We start from the raw sequence: 21261 nt of genomic DNA, 5'->3' as shown, positions 1-21261 counted from the left end.
TGTGGGTGTGGCTGGCCAGTTCTCTTACCACATCCTGAGATGGGACCCCAGTCCCTTGTTATCCATTGGGCCCAGGTACCCCTGAACTGCCCTTCTGGGGTCCAGGAGAGGGTCCCAGATAACCACAGCAGAAAAAGGGCATACACTTGACATCAGGTCAGCCTGGCCAGCTCTGGCTTATCTTGCACTGACTGTGATCTTAGGCAACCCACCTAACTTCTGTGAGCTTGTTTTCTCATCTGTAAAGTGAGAAGAGGCTCCTGTCATAGGCTTTGGCAGGCTCAGGTGTGAAGAATCAAGCTCACTGGTCCTCCCTAAGATCCCCTCAGGACACCCCACACACTTCCCTTGGTGCCTGCTAATAGCTTTGACCCCTGGCTTTGGTCACCACAAGCAATGCCAAGGCCCCGGCCCAGCCCCAGGCTGCAGCCGCCCACAATAGGGGCTTCTCACCACTCAAAGGACCCATTCAGCTTCCACACAGCATCTGGGGTAATTTGGAGAAGAAAATAAACATTTCCTTGCGCTATTGGCTTGGCTGTTCAACAGTGGCCCACTGCTCACGTTTCCTGGGGCTGTGAGGGTGGGGGTGGGCACAGGAGTGTGAGGAAGCTACTGGGTCTGAGGTATTTCCCTCCACCCTGAAGGAGAGGCAGGAGCCCTCTCCCTGGGGCTCCTGCATGTTGGTAGACATTAGGCACCTCTGCCACCCAGACTTAAAGGCAGACTGACCAGCCAGGGAGATTCCAAATGCTCCAGAAGGTTCAGCTGCCTGACCCTTGCTCCTTCTCCCCACCTTGAGCCAGGGGAAGGCCTCCTTAGTGATCCACAGCCAGGACCAGAGATGCTACTGTGAGAAGTATACCGTAGAGACCTGAGGTTTGACAGGCCACCTGAGGTCACCTAGCACCTCAGGCAGAGGCCAGAAAGCAGGAGGCCTGAGCCCTGCATCCCCAGACGTGCCTTGGTCATGGCCAGCGAGCCCATCCAGAGTGGGCACCAGCCCTGCTGACCTGAGGATAGAGCCCAGTCTCCTGACTCTTCCTCTATGATGTGAGGGACAGAAGGGCTGAGGCCTGACAGGAAACTAGTCTCTGCCCACTGCTACCCAGGTATAAAGAGGACCCCAGGTCACAGCTTCATCTCATCAGGGTCCCCAATCAGCCACTTCTCCTGGGTGCCCAGAACAAAAGCTGTGACAGCAGCTGCAGCACTTTAAGTGTGTCAGCAAACTTTATTCAGGGCCCTGATGCACAGAGAGGTTAAGTGATTTGTCAAAAGACACAGGGAATGAGAGTCAAAACCCATGTGGTTGAACAGCCAAGGCCACACACAGCAAGCCCTGGCTGCTAAGAGACCATCTCTGTTCAGACTGGATTGGGGCTCAGGATAGTGTTCCCTGTGATGCTTTGTGCCTCTCCCCCTTTGGGTCTCAGTTTTCCCACAAGGCGGTTAGGTTTCATCCCAAAATCCATTTGAATGCTGAGGTTTGGGGTCTGAAATTACAAAAGTAGGGAGACAGGCTGACACATTCTCATAGTAGAGGCAAGACTCCTGGTGTTACCCTGTGAAATCTGCCTGCACACTGACCAGACTAGAGTCGGGACCCCCAAGTGCTCCAAGCTGGTGTTTCATTTTGCAGTAGAGGTAGGTGAGGGTGTCATATGGTCGTTGTGTGACCATCAAGATGCTCTAGCCTGCAGGGTAGCCATGGGGACGTGGCCCGGGAAGGGAAACAGGCAGAACGTCTGTGAACCCAAAACCCACAGTCCGGACCCCAACCAGTCTGCCCCTGAGCTCACATTCACATTACACAGCACACACTCTGGCCCCAGAGAAAAGAGGTGTTATGGCGTGTTCTGGTTCGTTCTTTGCCTGCCTCCATTTCTTCCTCTTCAGAGGCAGGATCTGGCTTCCAGCCTCACAGGGCCCCAGAGACCTTTTCACACCGTTGGTCTTACCAATTGTTGAGGGTGCGCCGTGTCCAGGGCCTGTCCATGCAGGCTGGGAAGGAGACAAGTGTTGTGGTACAGGGCTCCACTCCCAGCTTGGTCTGCGGTGGGAATCCTAAGGGCTTCCTAGGAGGGACAGCCCAGCCCTGGGAGAGAGTCCAGAGTGATCAGGCCTGCACAACTGACCCTCCTCTTGCCCTCCCCAGGCTCCTCGGACCTGAACCCCTTCTCTGACCCCCGGCAGTTTGACCGTTCCTTCCCAGGGCTGGAGAGCCGCTTCCCAGACCCCAGGATGCATTACCCAGGTGCCATGTCTGCCGCCTTCCCTTACAGTGCCACGCCATCCGGCACCAGCCTGGGCAGCCTAAGCGTGGCAAGCATGCCGGCCAGCAGCCGCTTCCATCACACCTACCTCCCTCCACCCTACCCCGGAGCCCCGCAGAGCCAGAGCGGGCCCTTCCAGGCCAACCCTGCGCCCTACCACCTCTTCTATGGCGCCTCCTCTGGCTCCTACCAGTTTTCCATGGCAGCAGCGGGTGGTGAGCGCTCGCCCACACGCATGCTGGCCTCCTGCCCTAGCGGTGCCTCGGTGGCTACCGGCAACCTCATGAACCCCAGCCTGGGCCAGGCCGATGGTGTGGAAGCTGACGGCAGCCACAGCAACTCGCCCACAGCCCTGAGCACGCCAGGCCGCATGGACGAAGCCGTATGGCGGCCCTACTGAATGCCCTGGGGACTTCCTGCCACCTGCAAGACCCAGCCATCCAGTCCCACACTCTGGGCAAGAATGAACTTTGGCCTGGTCCTAGGGGCCAGAGTCGCTGATGGCTCCAAGAGCTCTGTCCAGCCACACCATTGTATAGAGGGGTGGGAACCTCCCCAGCCCAGACCCTGGTCCTCTCTCCTCAAGCGCCTGCCACCTCCAACATCCACCTCTGTTGTCTCCAGCCATGCCCAGCTCTGTCTCCTGGGTCAGAGGCTACCCTGCTCAGAAGGGAGGAGGCCTTGGCAGGCAGGATAAGCTCAGAACCCTGGACTTCCTGTCACACTGGCACCCTGGCCAGCCCTCCCCCTGTGTTCATACCCATGGAGTCAACTGGAAACCCCCACCCCCTGAGTTGGCTTCCCTTCACTGAACAGGCAGGCCCTCAGACACACCCACATGCCAGTCCCCGATTTGACTTTCCCACAGTTCCAGCCAAGAAGCCCCTAGCCTGTCCTAGCTGGTGACAGCAGGCGGCAAAGCAGACTCCTCCCAAGTTGGCAGGTCCTAAAGCAGAAAGAAAAGCCCCACACCTCCAAGTATATTCCAGCCTGAGAGGTCAGGATGCTGGCCCTGTAATCTGTCTCAGAGAACTCAGGGGCAGATAGATCCTAGCACAAAGTCTGGAGGTGGAGAGTGATGGGGTGGCCCATGAGGTCCAGCCAAGCTGGGAGAGAGCCCTAGCCTCTAAAACCCACAGCTTTCTCTGACCTGTTTGCAGCTGGAAGCAAACAGCCTTGAACCAAAACCAGTTTTAAAAACTGATTTTAGAAAAAGCAGCTTCATCGAACATTTTAAAACAAAGTCTCTGACAGGTAGAAACCCTGCGGTTGTGAAAGCACCGCCTCCCCCACCTGCTGCCTCTGCTAGTGTTACATCATCAGGACCTGCCACCTCCAGACTGGCACATTCCTCACACAAGGGACCAAGTGAGGTGCCTGGAACTCAGCGTGCACATGTAGATGTTTCCTGGGAGGCCGAGTGAGACTCTAGTGGGGTGTGTGATACCAGAGCCGCGTCTGTGCAGAGGTCAGATGTCACCCAGCGGGTGGGAGAGTGGGCCTTGCCCAAGGACTAGAGTCCTGAGATCTTCTGCTCTGGGAGATCTTCCATGGAAATAGATGAGGACACTCTTGCAGGGCTGGCCCACGTGTGGTTTCTTCACACTGAATGAGCCACATCCTCTGTGGCCGTGGAACTCTTGCCTACAATACTTCTTAGTGATGGCCTCTGTCACAGCACTTGGCCTGCCCCATGGCCCTCACCTATAGCAGTCACATACATACTCTGGCAGGTCAGGAAATCCTGGTGATTCTGTGCACTTACCTTCCACTGTAATTTTTTTGTCCCACCCTCATTGGAAAAAAAAAAATTTCCATCTCTTGGAAGTAGCTGAGGGTAACCTGCCAGGTCCCTCACCCCTTCTCAGGAAGCAGTTGTAACCCATTGCCCCTACCTGCTTTTCTTCCATTCTGTGATACAGACTGGCTCAAGTCAGAAAGGGAGGTACCTTCAGGTTCCCAGTGCCCCACACTGTGTAGGCCACCCCAGTTGACTGACTACCCTTCTCAATACCCAAGCCCTGGTGGGGATAGGAAATTGTACCCCATCATCACCCCTCCATCCCATCCCTGGTAAAAGTGATGGCTGAGTTTCTATTAGGCCCCTGGTAAGTACAAGACAGCCCTGGACTGGTCTTTAAAAAAAAATTGGGGGTGGTGTGTCCTGTTTTCAAGGCTGCTTTAAAGTGCTACCTGAGAGAGCGCTGTTTAGAAAGGAAGCTAATGGGCTTGGATACAATGTTACTGTAAGGATGTGGGTGGTGGGTACTGATCCTTGGTGACATATTGTCATATGGCATCCTTACCTGCTGTGCACAGATCTTCCTGAGGCTGTCCGAGCTGGTGGGGAGGGGAGGAACTGCTTTGCACTATCGTCCGCCTGGTGTGTTTGTTTTTCATGCACAACTTGCTTGTACAGTAAACTGCCCATCTTGGGTACTATTTAACTGTAAAATGAAAATTGTATTTGTTACAATAATATAACATGTGTTGAAGGATCCTGTGTCCTGTCTCCTAGGGCTGTGTGTATGGAGGATGGGTGGGACCTCTGCTCTTACCTAGGAGGGAAGGAACTTGGGCAGAGCCAAGCTGGTGTGTAGGAGACAGTGCTAGGAAGTTCTCCAGCCAGCTCTGTTGGGTGGCCACAGAGACTCTAGTTTGAGGACAGCTGGCGGGCCACTCTCTTGGTTGGGCTGGGACCTCAGACTATCAGATAGATTTTCAAGGTGGCACTAACCCTCCCTCCCTAAGGTGGCCATGTCTGTCACACAGAAGTAGAAAGCATTGCACTGGCCCATCTTGTCCCCTAGATACAGATTTGGGGAGGGGCAGTGACTAAAGGACAGTCAGATACTACACCATGATGAGAGACCCCTCTGGAGCTAGGGCACCCTCTGGGGTGAGTGTCCCATGTAGGTGGGATCCCGCAGGGTGGGGACCCTTCTGGGTTGAGGACCCCCAAGCTCCTATGGAGTAGAAGGCCTTCTGGGGTAGAGGCCCCTCTTGCAGTCTGCTTGCTGGGACGCTCTTGAGGTGGCAGCTGAGAAGTCAGGACTGCAAAGCAGCCACCTGCTTCAAGGTGCCCCTATTTGGAGATGAGGTGACTAAGTCACACAGAGGGGTGTTCCACAGCTCCCTGTAGCTGGTGGATGCCGAGCTGAGACCACCACCCAAAGATGGTGTGGGAACCTGACCTGACAGCTTCACCAGTAGGGAGACCTGGCCACACCAGAGCCCCACCCCCAGCCTGTGCCTGACCATGTGGGACATGTGGACATGAATTTCCATAAGACAGAACTTACATTGGCAATGTCCATTTCAAAACCCAATCCTAAGGTTTTGCCCTGCCTAGAACCAAACACCAAACCGGAAGTTCCTAGTTTCCCGGTCTAGACCTTGAAGCCCCTCCACATCCAGGATCACCTCTGCCTCACAGGGTCCTGGTCACCACTGCAGGACCCATCTTCAGGTACACCCTGGGTGGCAAACCCACATGGCAGGACCTCTCCCCAGGGTGAGATATGACCTGAAGCAGTGTCTACGCGGCCAACACTCTTCAATTTGGCTTATTTGGGATGACTTTGTAGGGGGCCCACAACTGAAGAGGTGACTCCATCACCTGCACTCCACTCGCCAAGAGGAAACCAGGGCCAGAGCTAGCCTGAAGCTGGCCTGGGGGATGGAGCGCTGCAGTTACCCCAGTGGCCTGCAGGTGGCGGCAGAAGCGGCTTCCAGGCAGCAGGTGGAGAGAGCTGCCCTGCTTTAGAGAGGAGTGTGGGCTGCCTAGGTGTTAGAAAGAGCTGCCCGGTCTCAGAAAAGCCGCTTGGCAGGGTCAAGGTTTCCTCACACAGGTATTAGCTTGCCACCCTGCCCCTCAGAGCCACCCTCCTAGTCAGATGTCAGCAGAATGGCAGGCCCCTGAGCTAAAGACCCCACATGGAGACAGGGAGGACTAGAGGGGAAGACTGACTTCAGGGTAGACCACCTCAGAAACCTGGGCCAGGCCCATGCACCCCATGCCTCCAGAAATGAAGGGCCTGAACCTGCTGGCCCAGGTAGGGAGGCCAGTCTGCTGCCAGTCTAGGAGCCCTGAGGTCCCAGTGTCCCTTCTGAGAGCCAAGAAGACCTCTGGCTTGCATGGTGTGTGGCAGGCTCAGTGGCAGCCTGAGAGGTGGCCTCTTAGATAGTGGCCACTGCCTAGTACCTCCTAAGGTGGAAAATGGTCCCCCAGACAGGACCCAGTACTGTAACACTAAGCTCTGGCCCTGGGATGGCCTCCACTCTTGTCCTGAAAAAATAGATGTCCTGTCCAGGTTTACAGGCCTGAGATGGGAACCTAGGCCCAAAGGAAAACAAGTCAGGTCTAGAGGAGCCAATGCTGTGTGAGGACAATGCTGTGTAACATGAGGACAGGACCCAGATCTTCCTCCCTTCTCAACCAGCACCCCTCCCTGCCCCAGGCTGCACCCCTACAAACAGCCAGATCTGTACTATGGCCCAGGGAAGGGCAGCTCTCCACAACACCCCATACACCAGCTTGGAACATGAACACTCAGGCATCTCCATGGTTCCGTTCATCTCAGGATCATAAATGAAATGAGCTGTCAAAGGGCCAAGGGTAGGAACAACCCACTCCAGTGGGAATCCAGATCTCCCTTCACTCCTCCCCATGGGAGGGTAGGTGAGGGGCCTCATCCCCCTACCTGTGTGGTCCTGGCCGGGGAAACCTGGGAAGCCAGATTCCAAGCTTCCTATATTTAGTTTGCAGCTAAGAGTGCATTGTTTGTTTCATATATTTATATCCATCACAGAGAGCCTGGCTGGGTCAGCTGAGGAACTGGAGTACAAAGGGGTAGATGGCACTACCACCTCCCTGCTGCCACCCAATGCTAGAAACACCCTTGGTGCTGTAACGGGTGGCGGCCGTTGGCCACACAATCCTGCTCTATTCTTGGGGACCATACCTTCAAGGCCTTGGCCACATTCAGTCCCTCCCCAAATCCCACTCCAGTAAGTAAGTCACAGCAAAGTGAGTGATCCCAGGGTAGACAGGTGGGACAGAGGCTCAGCTAAGAAACAGATGCATGAGGCTGGAGAGATGGCTCAGTAGTTAAGAGCACTAACTGCCCTTGCAGAGAACAGGGTTTGGTTCCCAGCACCCACATGACGGCTAACAGACTTCCATAATGTCTGTTAACTCCAGTTCCAGGGGATCAGGCGCCCTCTTCTGACCTTTGCAGGCATCGCGTGACACAGGTGCACTTACATACATACAGGCATTACACTCATACAAGAAAAATAAAAATAATAAATGATATTTTTTACAAAAGAAACAGATGCACACATGCACAGAAGCTTGGAGGAGGAGGTACGCCTCCCACTCAGATAAGCTGGAAAGGTGAGTAAGGAGCTACCTCCCCTCCAGGAGCACTGGCGAGTGTGGGGAACACGGAGCAGAGATCTGTTCACAGGCCACTGCAATGGTCTGAGCACAGGAGTATGAAGCTGTGGATGGTGAAACAGGAGGAGCTAGACCGTCTCAGACCCCTTTAGCACTGTCACAGGAAGGACTCCATGATCCAACTTCAGAAGTTTAGGTGTTTCCCGCAAGGGTGAGTGGCATTCAATGGACTAACTGGAATAAGATCTTAAAAGCAAACCAGGTATGGTGATGCATACCTTTTGCATGGAGTCAAACCATGATGCAAAATGTGTAGAATTAAATGCAGGGCATGCAGCACATACCTTTAATCCCAGCACTCAGGAGGCAGAGACTGGAGGATATCTATGAGATTGAGGCCAGCTTGGTCTACATAGTGAGTTCCATACTAGCTGGGACTAGGGAGAACCTATTAAAAAAAAAAAAAAAAAAAAAAAAAAAAAAAAAAAAAAATCTTAAGGGCAGCTATTACTACCCATCGGCTTTTTCAGGATTCCCCCATTCTGTGTCTGTTTCCTCATGACAGGCTTCTGGCCACCACAGTTGGCATCAAGTGCAGCCCCACAGCCTCTGAGGTCTGAGGATGAGAAGGTTATGAGAGCAGGATCCCAGGCATCCATTATCTCTACATTATATTTTAAATGTCTTTTTTTATTTTTTGAGACAAATTCTCATGTAGCCCAGGCTGACCTTGAACTCCTGATCCTCCTGCCTCTGCCTCCTAAATGCTTGGATTACAAGTATGTACCACCATGCCTGGCTAAATAATATTTTTTAAATGACACTAAATAATCATTAATCATAGAAGGAAAAATAGTGCACTACAGAGTCTTAAAAAGGAACACATGAATAATTACTGATATACTGATCATTTCATTCCCCCCAAAGGTAAACAACGTGACTATTTTGAGGTTTTCCCCCTACATGCATAACTTTGTTTTTAATAAATATATTAATACTTTTTAGAAATAAACATTTTTTCAGCCAGGTATGGTGGCCCAGGCCTTTAATCCCAGCATTTGGGAGGCAGAGACAGGCAGACTATGAACTGTCTGTGAGTCCAAGGCCAACCTGGTCTACACAGGGAGCTCCAGGCCAGCTGTGGCAACAGGGAGACCCTGTCTCAAAAAGACAAAAGGAAGGAAGGAAGGAAGGATTTTTATAGCCATTAATACAGTATACAGTTTATCAATGTAGTAATGTAGTTTAAACAATAGATAAAGGTGATTTAGAATGAAATCACTACAAAGATGGCCTCATATTTATTTTCTTTTGTATATTTTTCAGTTTCTTGGGTTTTCTAAATTTGTCAGGGTGTGGTATATTAAACTCTAGAGGCAGGGAAGGGTTGAAATATCACCTCTTCTAGGCAGCCTTCCCTGATACCTCCATGCTGGATTTGATATCTTCTCTTTGCCTTTGGAATAAGAGTAGCAATAATTAGGGCCAGTGAGATGGTTCCAGAGGGTGAAGGCGCTTGCCACCAAGCCTGATGACCTGAGTCCAATCCCCAGCATATACATAATGGAAGGAGAACAGACTCCCAAAAGTTGTCCTCTGACCTCTATATGCACATGGCATGTGCACACACACACATTCAGTAGATAAATGTAATAGAACATAAATATAATAAGTATAACAGCTAGTGCTTAACCAATGCCAGGCACTACTTGAATACATTTGCCATGTTAACTCAGCCCAGTTGTTGAAATTACGTACTATCACAGCCTCTCACTTTACCGATGAGAAAGCTGAGGCCCCCTTTCCCAAAGCAGAACAATAGGAAGAAAAGTTTCAGTTTCCCACACAGTTGATGACATTGGGGGCTCAAAGTCAGAATGAAGTCAGCTTGAGGGAAATGTAACACTCTCCCTTTCCTGCATTTGCGCCCTCATGACATAATCTTGCTATAAAAACCATCATCAGGAGAGAACAGGGAAGCAGAAACAAGACGTCTTTTCTCAAAAGCAGAAGCAGAACTCAAGAGGGGCTGGGATGAGGCTCAGTGGTGGAACACTTGCCCAGCATGCTCAGCGCCCTGGGTTCCACAACCCCAGCCCCAATAAAATAAAATAATTTTAAAAAGGAAAAGGACTGGGATGTGGCTCAGTTGGTAGAGCATTCGTCTAGCATGCACAAGGCTCTGGGTTCCAACCCCAGCCCCTCCTAAACCAGCTCAGGCCTATAATCTCAGCAGCTGGGAGATGGATGCAGGAGGATCACAAGTTCAAGGTCATCCTCAGCTATATAGTGAATTCGAGGTCAGCCTGGGCTACATGAGACCCTGTCTCAAAAAAATAAAAGGAGAGAGAGAGAGAGGAGAGAGAGAGAGAGGATAGATGATAGATGACAGGCAGATAAATGATAGATAGATAGATAGATAGATAGATAGATAGATAGATAGATGATAGATAGATGATAGAAGATAGATGATTGATAGATAGATAGATAGATAGATAGATAGATAGATAGATAGATAGATAGATGGATAGATGACAGATAATAGATGCAGAAAGTCTGTTTATGGCCCTTTCTCTTTCAGTGCTTTGGGGAACAAGGTGCCTATCTTTCCACATTTCACAAAGCACAAAATTGGAAACAGATTCACTGTCCCTGTCCCCTTCAATAACCCCCAGCCATCCTCCCTGCTGCCCTGGCCTCCCTAAGAAGTCAGGTCCTGGCCTCTTCTCAAGTTTAGGTGGGAGTCTGCCAAGGTGGCTGCCTTCCCCGGCCTCAAACAGGTTCTATTTTTCTCCATGAAAACAACTCAGTACTAAATCACCGATGCCTGAAATTAGAAAAACACGAGGCCCGTCTCATCGTAAAACAACCTTAGTATGGCGGGGCCCTCCCAGTGGCCGCAGGGTGGCCCTTCGAAGCAGCGCCTTCCAGTCCAGCCTGGAAATGCTCTGAGGCCCGAGAACTTGGTTCTCATTAGCAGGAGAGTGAGGCGGCCCAGGCTCTGAATGGCCCGTTGATTCCAGTTGTGGAAGTTTTCCAGGGCCAGGTAAGTTCTGTTTTGTTTTAGGGTTTTTTTTAACTGTTAGATGGGCCTGGCCCTTGCAGCTTACATCTCCCTGAACTACTGGGGAATTGAGCACCACCCAACCTCTTGACTTTTAAAGTCAACAGCTGGAAACTACTGGCCCTTTATGAAAACCCTGGGCTTCCTTGAAGGGTGTCAGACCCAACAAGAAGGGCAGTAGCCAGGGGCTGGTGCAGGTTCAGGGCCTCCAGTGCTCTGAGAAAGTCTACCTCACTTGCCTTCCCACCGGATCCCAGACAGCATCACCTGCCCGCTTATTCATCTAGACCATGGAAACCAGGCTTAGGTACAGCAAATAGGAAGTCAGGCCACGGCCTGAGCCCTGCCAGGCTCACAAACAAGCATAATTTATTGTCTGGCTTCAGATCCTTGATTAGAAGAAGAGGCTGCAGTTGAGAGGCAGCATGGAGGCAGCAGTCAGGGAGGGCCTCCTGGAGGAGGAGGTACAGGCTGCCCAGCTTGCCTCCTATTTTCTGGATTAGAGCAGGCATCTTTACTGGAGTAGCACTCACCCCTGCTGTTTAGTGCTCAAGCAGACATCCATCTAGAACTTTCTCCATGAGTGGCAACAGAGAGGCCAGAGCAGTTTGTCCCATACAAGTTGGGGTCCTGACTGCCATCCAAATTCCAGGCTTCTCTGAAATGCCTCCACCCCCTCCACCATGCAGCAGGTAGAAAAATGGTTCCCAAAACTGGTGCAATGTTCTAGTCCCCCACATGGATGACTCTGACCTTGTGTGGAGAAAGCTCTTTGCAGATGTGATGAATGTTAAGATGGGGAACATAGTGGTTTAAATGAGACTGTCCCCCACAGGCTTATGTATATGAACATTTGGACTGGTGGGTGGCTCTGTTTGCCGAGGTTTAGGAAGTGCAGCCTTACTGGAAGATGTACATGAGCACTTACATACATGTAGGCAAAATACTCATACACATAACATAAAATACACATATGCACATAAAATAAAGATAAATAAATCAAAAACTTTAAAACAACACCATTTACATTAGACAACTAAACTGCCTAGGTATAAATCAAAACATAAACAAGGCTACAGGGGTAAACGAAAACCTGGCTCACCAACATCAAAGAACAAAGAGATAAATTATCGATGTATTCAACGTACATTAGAAGGAAGAATCCATATGGCCAAGATACCAGTTCTTTCTAACTGTAGATTCATTACAATTCCAATCAAAATTGCAGATGCTGGAAAACTGACTCTGATGTTTACATGGTGATACAAAAGACTCAGAACAAACAATACGACATTGAAAGGGTAGCACAAAACCAAAAATTTGAGCCAAAAAAAAAAAAAATTTTTTTTTTTTTTTTTTTTTTTTTGAGAGATTTCACTATGTAGCTCTGGCTGACCTGGAACTCTCTATGCAGACGAGGCTGGCTTTTAACTCACAAAGGCCTGCCTGTGTCTGCCTCCTGAGTGTTGGGATTACAGGCATGTGTCACCATGCCTGGCTGACATTGAAATTTAATTTTATTTTTTTAATGTAAAGTTTCTCCACTCTTTTAAAATTAAAAAAAAAAAAAAGAGGATGGAGAGATGGCTTAACAGTTAAGAGTACTGACTGCTCTTGAAGAGGACCCAGCTTTGGTTCCTAGCACCCACATGGTGACTAACAACTGCATGTAATTCCAGTTCCAGGGAATACAATGTCCTCTTATGACCTTTATGGGCACTGAATGCACATGGTTCACTTACATACATGCAGGCAAAACATTCATTCACATAAAATAAAATAAATATTAAAAATAAAATTAATTCTTTAAAATATTTTAAATATTCTATTTATTTTTTATGTACATGAGTATATTGCCTGCATGTATGTATGTACACCCGTGTCTGTGCTGATGAACCCCAAGGACATGTCAGCATCATCCGAGGTCCACGGCTGTCCTGGAGTTGGTTGTTGGTGTTTGACTTTCTGTGGGTTTGGACAATGCATAGTGACATGTCTCATATTTAAGGATCAGACACTTTGCTGTCACTGCCCTGAAAGTCCCAGGGCTCCTCCTCCTCCCCTAATCCCTGACCCCTCAACTCTTCTTCTTGATAGCTTTGTCCTTTTTTGATGCTTTATTATTTTTATTTTATGTGTATGAGTGTTGTGCCTGTATATGTGTAAGCACACCCATGTCGTGCAGTGCTCAGGGAGGTCAGAAGAGGGTGTTAGATCCCCTGGAACTGGAGTTATGGACAGTTGTTAGCCACCCACAGATGTGTGTGCTGGGAACCGAACCTATGTGGGTCACAGGGATTGAGCTCAGATCCTCAGGCTTGGTGGTAGGCACTTTTACCCAAAAGCCCTCTCATCCCCCTCCCCATTTTTTTTTGGAAAGAAGAGTTTACTTAGCACACTGCAAGGGGGCTATGGATGGAGCAGATTCTCTATTCTTTTCCTGACTTGGTAGCTCACTGCTTTTAAGCACTGGATACTGTTCTGTTTCTGGATATACCACAGTTTTTTTATCCAGTTAACCTGCTGAAGATTGTCTTGGTTGCTTCCCAAGTTTTTGTTGTTATTTTGTGTTTTGTTTTGTTTTGTTAGCTATGTAGACCAGGCTCAATCTCACATCTGCCTGTTCTGCTGGGACTAAAGGCGTGTACCACCACATCCAGCTGCTTTCCAAGTTTTGATCATTATGAATAAGACTGCTGTAAACACCCAGGAGCAGGTTTTTGGCCTGATCTAAGTTTTGACTCTTCCGGGATAATAAATAAATAAGTTAATTAATTAATTAATTAATTAACAAACAAACAAAAAAAACAGGCTGTGGCTTGCATGTGTTTTCAATCCAACATGACTGATGCATATTACAACATGAATGAACCTTAAAATCATTGCTCCAAAGTCCGGGTGTGGTGGCACACACCTTCTGTCCCAGCACTTGGGAGGCAGAGACAGGAAGATCTCTGTGAGTTCAAGGCCAGCATGATCTACATAGTGAGTTCCAGGCCAGCTGGAGCTAAAAGGAGACCCTGTCTCAAAAAGACCAATTTAAAAAAAAAAAAAAATGTATTGCTCCAAGTCAAAGATAAGACCACGCACATCGCATCATTCCACAATGTGCCCAGAGACAGAAAGTGGACTTGTGGCTACCAACCGCTAGGCGAACAGGATGAAGGGGCTTCAGGAAGGATACAAGGTTTCCATAAGGAACCACAAAATATCCTGTAATTAGTGGTGATGGCTCAATTACCTTTTAACAGATAAATGCTGCTAACTAATGCACACATGAAAAGGGCTGATTAGGAGAGCTGGGGGTGTAGCTCAGTTGACAGAGTGTTTGCCTAGCATACACGAAGCCCTGGGTTTGATCCTTAGTACCACAGAAGCTGGGTGTTGTGGTGCACACCTGTAATACCAGCACTTGGAAGGTAGAGGGAGGAGGATCATGAGTTTGAGGCTGTGGGGTCTCTCCCTCCCCTCGTGGGTTGTTGGCCACCGATCCACGAGAACAAAGAGAGCAGAAGCGACGAACAGGGTCAGGACGGCCAGTGAGCACTGTCGGAAGAAAGGTCTTCGGGGAGGCAGATTCAGTGATACAGCTCCAGACTCAGTGAAACAGCTCCATTTATTCAGTGGGGGTCAGGGAAAATACAGTGTGGGGGCAGCAGCCAAAGCTTCAGCTGATAGGTGCTCATAGCATGCTTTATTTACATGTGGTAGGGAGATCCTATCATCCAACTATAGGGCAATGCCTAATTATCATATAGAGAAAACCTGGGGGCAGTTTTATTGCCAGTAACTATGCCAAAGGTCATGTTCTGAATAAGGTCAGGCATCCGTGCTTGGAGGCACTTTCCAGGTAAGTCAGGCAGGAAGCCCAGGCTGAGAAAGGAGCTGACCTTAACAGCAGGGTTCCCCAACACGAGGCCAGCCTGATCTACTGAGAGTTAAGGTCAGCCTGAGCTACATGACACCCTGTCTCAAACTGCGTAAGAGGTTAAGAATGCTTGCTGCTCTTCCAGAAGACCCAGATTCGATTCCCAACACCCATGTTGAAGTGGTTCATGACAGCCTATAACTCCAGCTTCAGGGGATCCAATGCCACTGGCCTCCTAGGACACCTGTACATACCTACACACAGACACACCAGCACAATAAAAATAAAAATAAATCTTTAAGTGGCTGGAGAAATGGCTCAGAGGTTAAGAGCACTGACTACTCTTGCAGAGTAGCACCCACATGGCAGCTAGCAATCATCCATAACTCCAGTTTCAGAGGATCTGATGCCTTCTTCTGGCCTCCGTGGCCATTGCATGACAGGTGCATTTACACACATGCAGGCAATACACTTATACACGTAAAATAAAAATAATATACATCAAACTAAAAAGAATTATTTCGAAGTCAGGGGAAGTTGGGATGCATTGGGGATAACGGCCATGTTTCCTCTGCATGATGACTGTCCCAGCCTCACAGGGTTGTGAGCAGGGCCATGAGCTAATCCTCCACTCCTGGATCACAGGCTTCAGCAGACTCTCCTGGAAGGCCTGTCAAAGCATGAACTGCTGGAGTCCCCCCAGAGTTTCTGACTCAGCAAGAGCAGCCTGGAAATTTGCATTTCTGATAATTCCCCCAGTGCTGCTGATGTTGCCGGTGCCTGGATGAGGATTTGAGATTCATTGGTGTTCAGCACCCTGGGTCTGATCTGGGAATGAGGGCTCTGTGTCCTCCCAACACACTGCAATGAGCCCTACAGCCAACCATGCCACTATGCTACTGTCTTGGCTTTCCAATTGGGGAAACTGGGGCTCAGAGAAGACAGTGACTCATGGTAGTCAGGATAAGGACAGGACATGGCAGAGATGGGACTTGTACCCAGGTCTTCCGACTCCAGGTTGAAGACTCTTCCAGTGGTCTGTAGCAAGTCTACCTCCAGACAAAGGTGGGGAGACACCAGCCCTCTGCCTTTACTCCATTCACGTCACCCAGCCCTTCCCCTTGCCTCTCCCCAGATGTGGCGTTTAGCTTTAATTGTCAACTTGACATAACCTCGAATCACCTGGGAAGGGTCTCAGTGATCAATTGTCTACACTGGGTTGGACTGTGGGTATGTCTGTGCAGGATTGTCTTAATTGACTGACTTGAAAGGACCCAACTCACTGTGGGCAGCACCATTCCCTAGGCAGGGGTTCCTGAATGGTATGAAAGGAGAAAACTCCGCTGAGCACAAGCAAGTGAACATGTGCACATTGGTTTCCTCTCTGCTCTTGACTGTGGATGTGATGTGACCAGTTGTTTAAAGTTCCTCCTTGACTTCCCCACAACGATGGGCTGGAATTGTCCGGTGAAATAAACTCCTCTCCTTCCAAAGTTGCTTTTTGTTAGAGTATTTATCACAGCGAAAGAAAGCAGGGCACCACCCAACCCAGACCTCGGTCCCACAGGTGGAATCAAGGTAGGACAGTCTGAACCAAGCCACAGAGGATGTAGTCCTGAGGTCTCCCAAGGGGTCACATAAAGACAGTCACAACTCTGGGTGATGGTGCGCACCTATAATCTTAGCCTTGTGAGAGCTAAGCGTGGTGGCGCATGCCTTTATTCCCAGCACTCGGGAGGCAGAGGCAGGTGGATCTCTGTGAGTTCAAGGCCAGCCTGGTCTACATAGTGAGTTCCAGGCCAGCTGGGGCTACAGGGAGACCCTGTCTCAAAAAGTCCATGGCGGGGCGGGGATCTTAGCACTGTGGAGGTAGTGGCAGGAAGATCATGAATTCAAGGCTAGCCTGGGTGACATAGAGAGACCCTAAAATACTAAAAACAAGTAAAGACTCCTACATTGAGCCCTTCAGAACTTGTGTAAGGTCATGCTGCGTTGGTGGCTCCTGGCTGCTGTCACTCAGAGAAAGTGGCCCACCCATAGCCAGCGAGAAAGTGATCATTCCTGCCTTTCATTTATTTGTTTAGACATTGTCTGGAATCATCTATGTCTGCAGTGTGCTCCACTTTGGGGACACAGTTTGGGATTCAAACCCCATTGCAGGAGCTCCCATGAGGCAACTCTGACCCAGGACAGTCATCACAGACTACTGAAGAGGAAGATGCAGGCCAAGACGCTTCACGAGGCTCACGTATCAAAATGTGCTGCTTCTAAAGGCCCCTGTTGCCTGTTTCTTGAACACAGTGGTCCTCGTGGGGAGATGCTACATCTAGGCAGCTCCGGGAAGCTGGACTGGCTCCGCTTTAGCATCTCTGGAATCAGGTATGTCCCACCATGACGCTGGCGGGGTCCCCTCTCATGTATGGGAACTCTGGCTTAGGAGTAGCCCCAAAGACAACGGAGGAGTGTTCTTTCAAGCCTTAGGAATCGAATAGTTGTGGGCACAGGGTGGAAGGGGCGGCAAAGCAGGCGGGCCCAGCAGCATTCCTCACTAGGGAGTCGTGAATGCTGACCACACAATGGTTCAGTTAGTGCCAACAGCTCTTCACCATCTGGAGACTATGTGAAAAAAACCACATCCGAGCTGGGCATGGTGACACATGCCTGCAATCCTGGCACTCAAAAGGTGGAGGCAGGAGAATCAAGAGTTCAAGAGCAGCCTCTGCTACATATGAAATTCAAGGCCAGCCTGGGCTACCTGAGACTCTGTCTCAAAAACAATAACAAGAAGAATAAAATTAAATTAAAAAGAAGAAAGAAATAACACCCACAGGAGAGCTTCTAGGTGGAGATGGGCTAGGGAGCCCACAAGAGCCTGCTGGGTGCCAAAAACACTCTCCCATCCGGGTGGGAGTTACATACCACGCAGAACTGGTAAACCAGATCTCTGAACCTCAGAGTTGTAACATTTGCCAAGTTCTGTGGTGCAAATGCTTTTTGTGTGGTGGATTTTAAACCACTGATAGTTTAAAAATGGATTTACAAAGTTCCTGAATATTGAAGACTAGTTCCTTGTGAGCTAATGTGAGTCAGCTCCTGTCTGCCATTGATCATGGATATCCACACACATAAAAATCCAGGTTACCGAGCTGGGTGTGGTGGTACACATCTTTAAACCCAGACAGGGGACAGAGGCAGGTGGATCTCTGTGAGGTTGAGGCCAGCCTGGTCTACAGAGCAAGTTACAGGCTAGCTGGGACTACAGGGAGACCCTGTCTCAAAAAGGCAAAAAAAAAAAAAAATCCAGATTACCCTGTGGATTTCAGTATAAGTAAACTCTACTAAGGAGGAGTGGGGGGTGGGGGTGCTTGGCTGGCACAGAGGGCCATAATATGTGAAAAAGCACAGACTTCAATAAGTGAGTCAAAGTTTTAATATGAATACGAAGAATCTCGTTTTCAGGTCTGGGACGTGCTTTGGCTGGCAGATTGCTTGCCTAGCATGCACAAGGCCCTGGGTTCCATCCCCAGCACCACATAAATGGGGCATCGTGGCACAGCCTGTTGTCCCTGCACTCAAGAATTGAAGTCATCCTCAACTACATAGTGAGTTAGAGGCCAGCCTGGGCCACATGAGACTCTGTCTCAAAAGGAAAAAGTTTGTTTTCATATAAATTTTCTTTTTGGTTCTGGTGAGCTGGCTCAGCAGTTAAGAGTACTAGCTGCTCTTGCAGAGAACCCCAGTTGGATTCCCAGCACCCACATGGTGACTAACAACTGTCAATAACTCTAGTTCCACAGGATCTGACACCTCTTCTGGCCTCCGTGGGCATTGCACACACATGGTACACCTACATGCATGCAGGCAATACACTCATACACATTAAATAAAAATAAATAAAAATTAAATATTTTTCATTTTATTAATGGACAAGAAAGATAGCAGGCATGTGTAATGCAGGTAAGTCTAAAAGAACTCAAAAATAAAATTAAAAGTTCTAAGTGATAGCTGGGCGTGGTGGCACACACCTTTAATCCCAGCTCTCGGGAGGCAGAGGCAGGCGGATCTCTGTGAGTTCGAGGCCAGCCTGGTCTACATAGTGAGTTCCAGGACAGCTGGGGCTACACAGAGGCCCTGTCTGAAAAAGACAAAAAAAAGTTCTAAGTGATAAAGTGAATTTTATTGGAAGAAGTTTCCTTCCTAAGGTCTATAAGGTGGAGGTATATCTACTTTAGATGATGTCATAGGTCTGAAGAAATAGAATAATAAATCCCTTTAAGCGTCATGGGTGTTCTAAAAAATTGGTTAGAACACTGAACCAGGAGTCAAGACTGAGAGATGGGTTCCAGGTCTAGAATGCTGTGTGACTTCAAGCAGGTCAGTTAACTTCTCTGAGCCTGTTTCCCTACTTCTAAACTAGGAGTGATACCCCTCTCTACCTCATGGGGCCATTGTAAATTTCTATGAGATGCTATGTGTAGGGTGGTTGATCACAGGCTTAATGAGGCAGTCACTGGACACCACTGTCATGACTCAGCCTGAGTCTCTCCCTCCTTCAAATGGAACCAAGCCCCGGGTCTGCTGGGAGATTGCTGAGTTAGCACCCTCCGAAGCTCCTTGCAAGTGGAAAAGTGTTCCCCAGCACAGGGAGGGCCTGAAGATCATGTGACAGACACAGAAGGACATGGACAACCAGACAGTGACTGGACACGTCACCCATGAGAACAGCTTGGCAAGGTTGAGCCTCACTTCCACATGCAGTAACATCTGTCCTGTGGTCAGACCTGCCATCCCAGCCTGGCCTCTTGCTCACTCGGAATGGGGAAGTGGCCATGGGAATGGTTCCTGTCTGCAAGGGGCTGACACAGGGATGAGGTTCCAGTAGTTGAACTGGAAACATCCCATAAGTTCTCACCTTGCTGCCCAGCTGGGCTGGGGTGCAACCATGTGCCTGGGTCCAAGGTTAAGAAACTCAGCCTTGGGGCTGGAGAGATGGCTCAGCGGTTAAGAGCACTGACTGCTCTTACAGAGGACCCGGGTTCAATTCTCAGCACCCACATGGCAGCTATGAACCGTCCTTAACTCCAGTTCCAGGGGCACCCGAAGCCCTCTTCTGACCTCCGCAGCATTGCACGACACGGGTGCACTCACATACATGCAGGCAATACACTCATACACATAAAATGAAAATAATAAATATATTTTTTAAAAAAGAAACTCAGCCTTTCCTAACAGCCTGTAACTTCAGTTTCAGGGTATATGACACCCTCTTCTGGCCACTGTGAGCATTGCATGAACATGGTACACTTACATATATGCAAGCAAAACACTCACACACATAAAATAAAAATAAATAAATCCAAGCCTGTCATGGTGGCACATGCATTTAATTCCAGCACTCGGAAGGCAGAGGCAAGTGGATCTCTGAGTTCAAGGTCAGCCTGGTCTACATAGTGAGTTCCAGGACAGCTGGGGCTACAGGGAGACCCTGTCTCAAAAAGACCAAAATATAAATAAATAAATAAATAAATAAATAAATAAATTCAAACAAATTTAAAAAACAGAAAGAAACAGCCTTGCCAGGGGTGGTGGTGCACACCTTCAATCCCAGCACACAGGAGGCAGAGGCAGGTAGATCTTTGTGAGATGGTGGCCAGCCTGGTCTACATAGGGTGTTCCAAGCCAGCTGGGGCTACAGGGAGACCCTGTCTCAAAAATTAAAAGAAAGGGGCTGGAGAGATGGCTCAGCAGTTAAGAGCTTCTTGCAGAAGACCCGGGTTCAAATCCCAGCACCCACATGGCCGCTAACAACTGTCGTAACTCCGGTTCCAAGGGATTTGACCCCTTCTTCTGACCTCTTCCGGCACTGCACAGCACAGGTGCACTTACACACATGCAAGCATAATGCTCATATACATAAAAATAAATAAATAAAAATAATAAAAAAATTTAAATGGAAAGAAAAAAGAAACTATCTTCCCAACCAAAAGATGCTGTTTGTAGACCTGACCCGACCCGACCCCCGACCCCACCCCCAGCCAAGCTGCCTCATCACTCATCGGTTGCTGAAAATCAGGGATGGTTAGGACAGCTTCTGGGTTTGGGGGAGAATTCCAGTAGGTAATGCTTGCTTACACAGCCCCAGCACACTGTGGGGGACCCCACTGATTCATGCGTGGGGAGGCAGTCAAGTTTGCTAAGTAAGCCCTGTCAGATTCTCCGAACAGGGAAATGTACACTGAATTCAGTATAGGGCTCAGTAGGGAAGGAAGCTTGTGTTATGGAAGAGCATAGGGGACTGTCGCTCTGAATGGGGTACAGGGTTCAGGGGAGCACTGTATCTCCTTGATGGGTGAAAGTGAGGAGAGCTCACTCTTGCTCCAAAGGCCAGCCCTGGCTTTAAGTTGGGGACCCCCCAGAAACCCACATTTTTTCCTCATTCCAGACAAATGTTCACACTGTCCTGGTTCCATGCTAAATGGGCCACGGCCGCTGCCTCTGAACTTACAGAGTGAGCGGCCCAACGCCTGAAGCACAAAAGGAAATTATTGCTCAAGTGCTGGGCTCGAACCTTGCTTGCATTCTTCTGGTGCCACAGAGGGCAGACCCCCCCCCCCCCGGCCCCCCCCCCACCCCCTTTTCCGGCGCTTTTTTT

The 21261-nt window shown here is 49.3% G+C and overlaps 1 protein-coding gene across 1 annotated transcript in view; it reads left to right on the top strand.

The window, feature by feature from the left end:
* Runx3 (RUNX family transcription factor 3) overlaps nt 1-4693 on the top strand; it is a 58435-nt gene extending 53742 nt beyond the window's left edge. The window contains exon 7 of the mRNA XM_008822292.3: nt 2159-4693. Within this exon, the coding sequence (XP_008820514.1) occupies nt 2159-2676 (518 nt within the window). The 3' untranslated portion in view covers nt 2677-4693. The remainder of the gene's footprint in view (nt 1-2158) is intronic.
* The last annotated feature ends 16568 nt before the right edge of the window (nt 4694-21261 follow it).

The sequence above is a fragment of the Nannospalax galili genome, unplaced genomic scaffold (genome assembly GCF_000622305.1).
Source record: "Nannospalax galili isolate Female #2095 unplaced genomic scaffold, S.galili_v1.0 scaffold1428, whole genome shotgun sequence".
NCBI classification, from domain to species: domain Eukaryota; kingdom Metazoa; phylum Chordata; class Mammalia; order Rodentia; family Spalacidae; genus Nannospalax; species Nannospalax galili.
The sequence above is the reverse complement of the archived record's forward strand: the minus strand, read 5'-3'. Positions and strand labels throughout refer to the sequence as shown.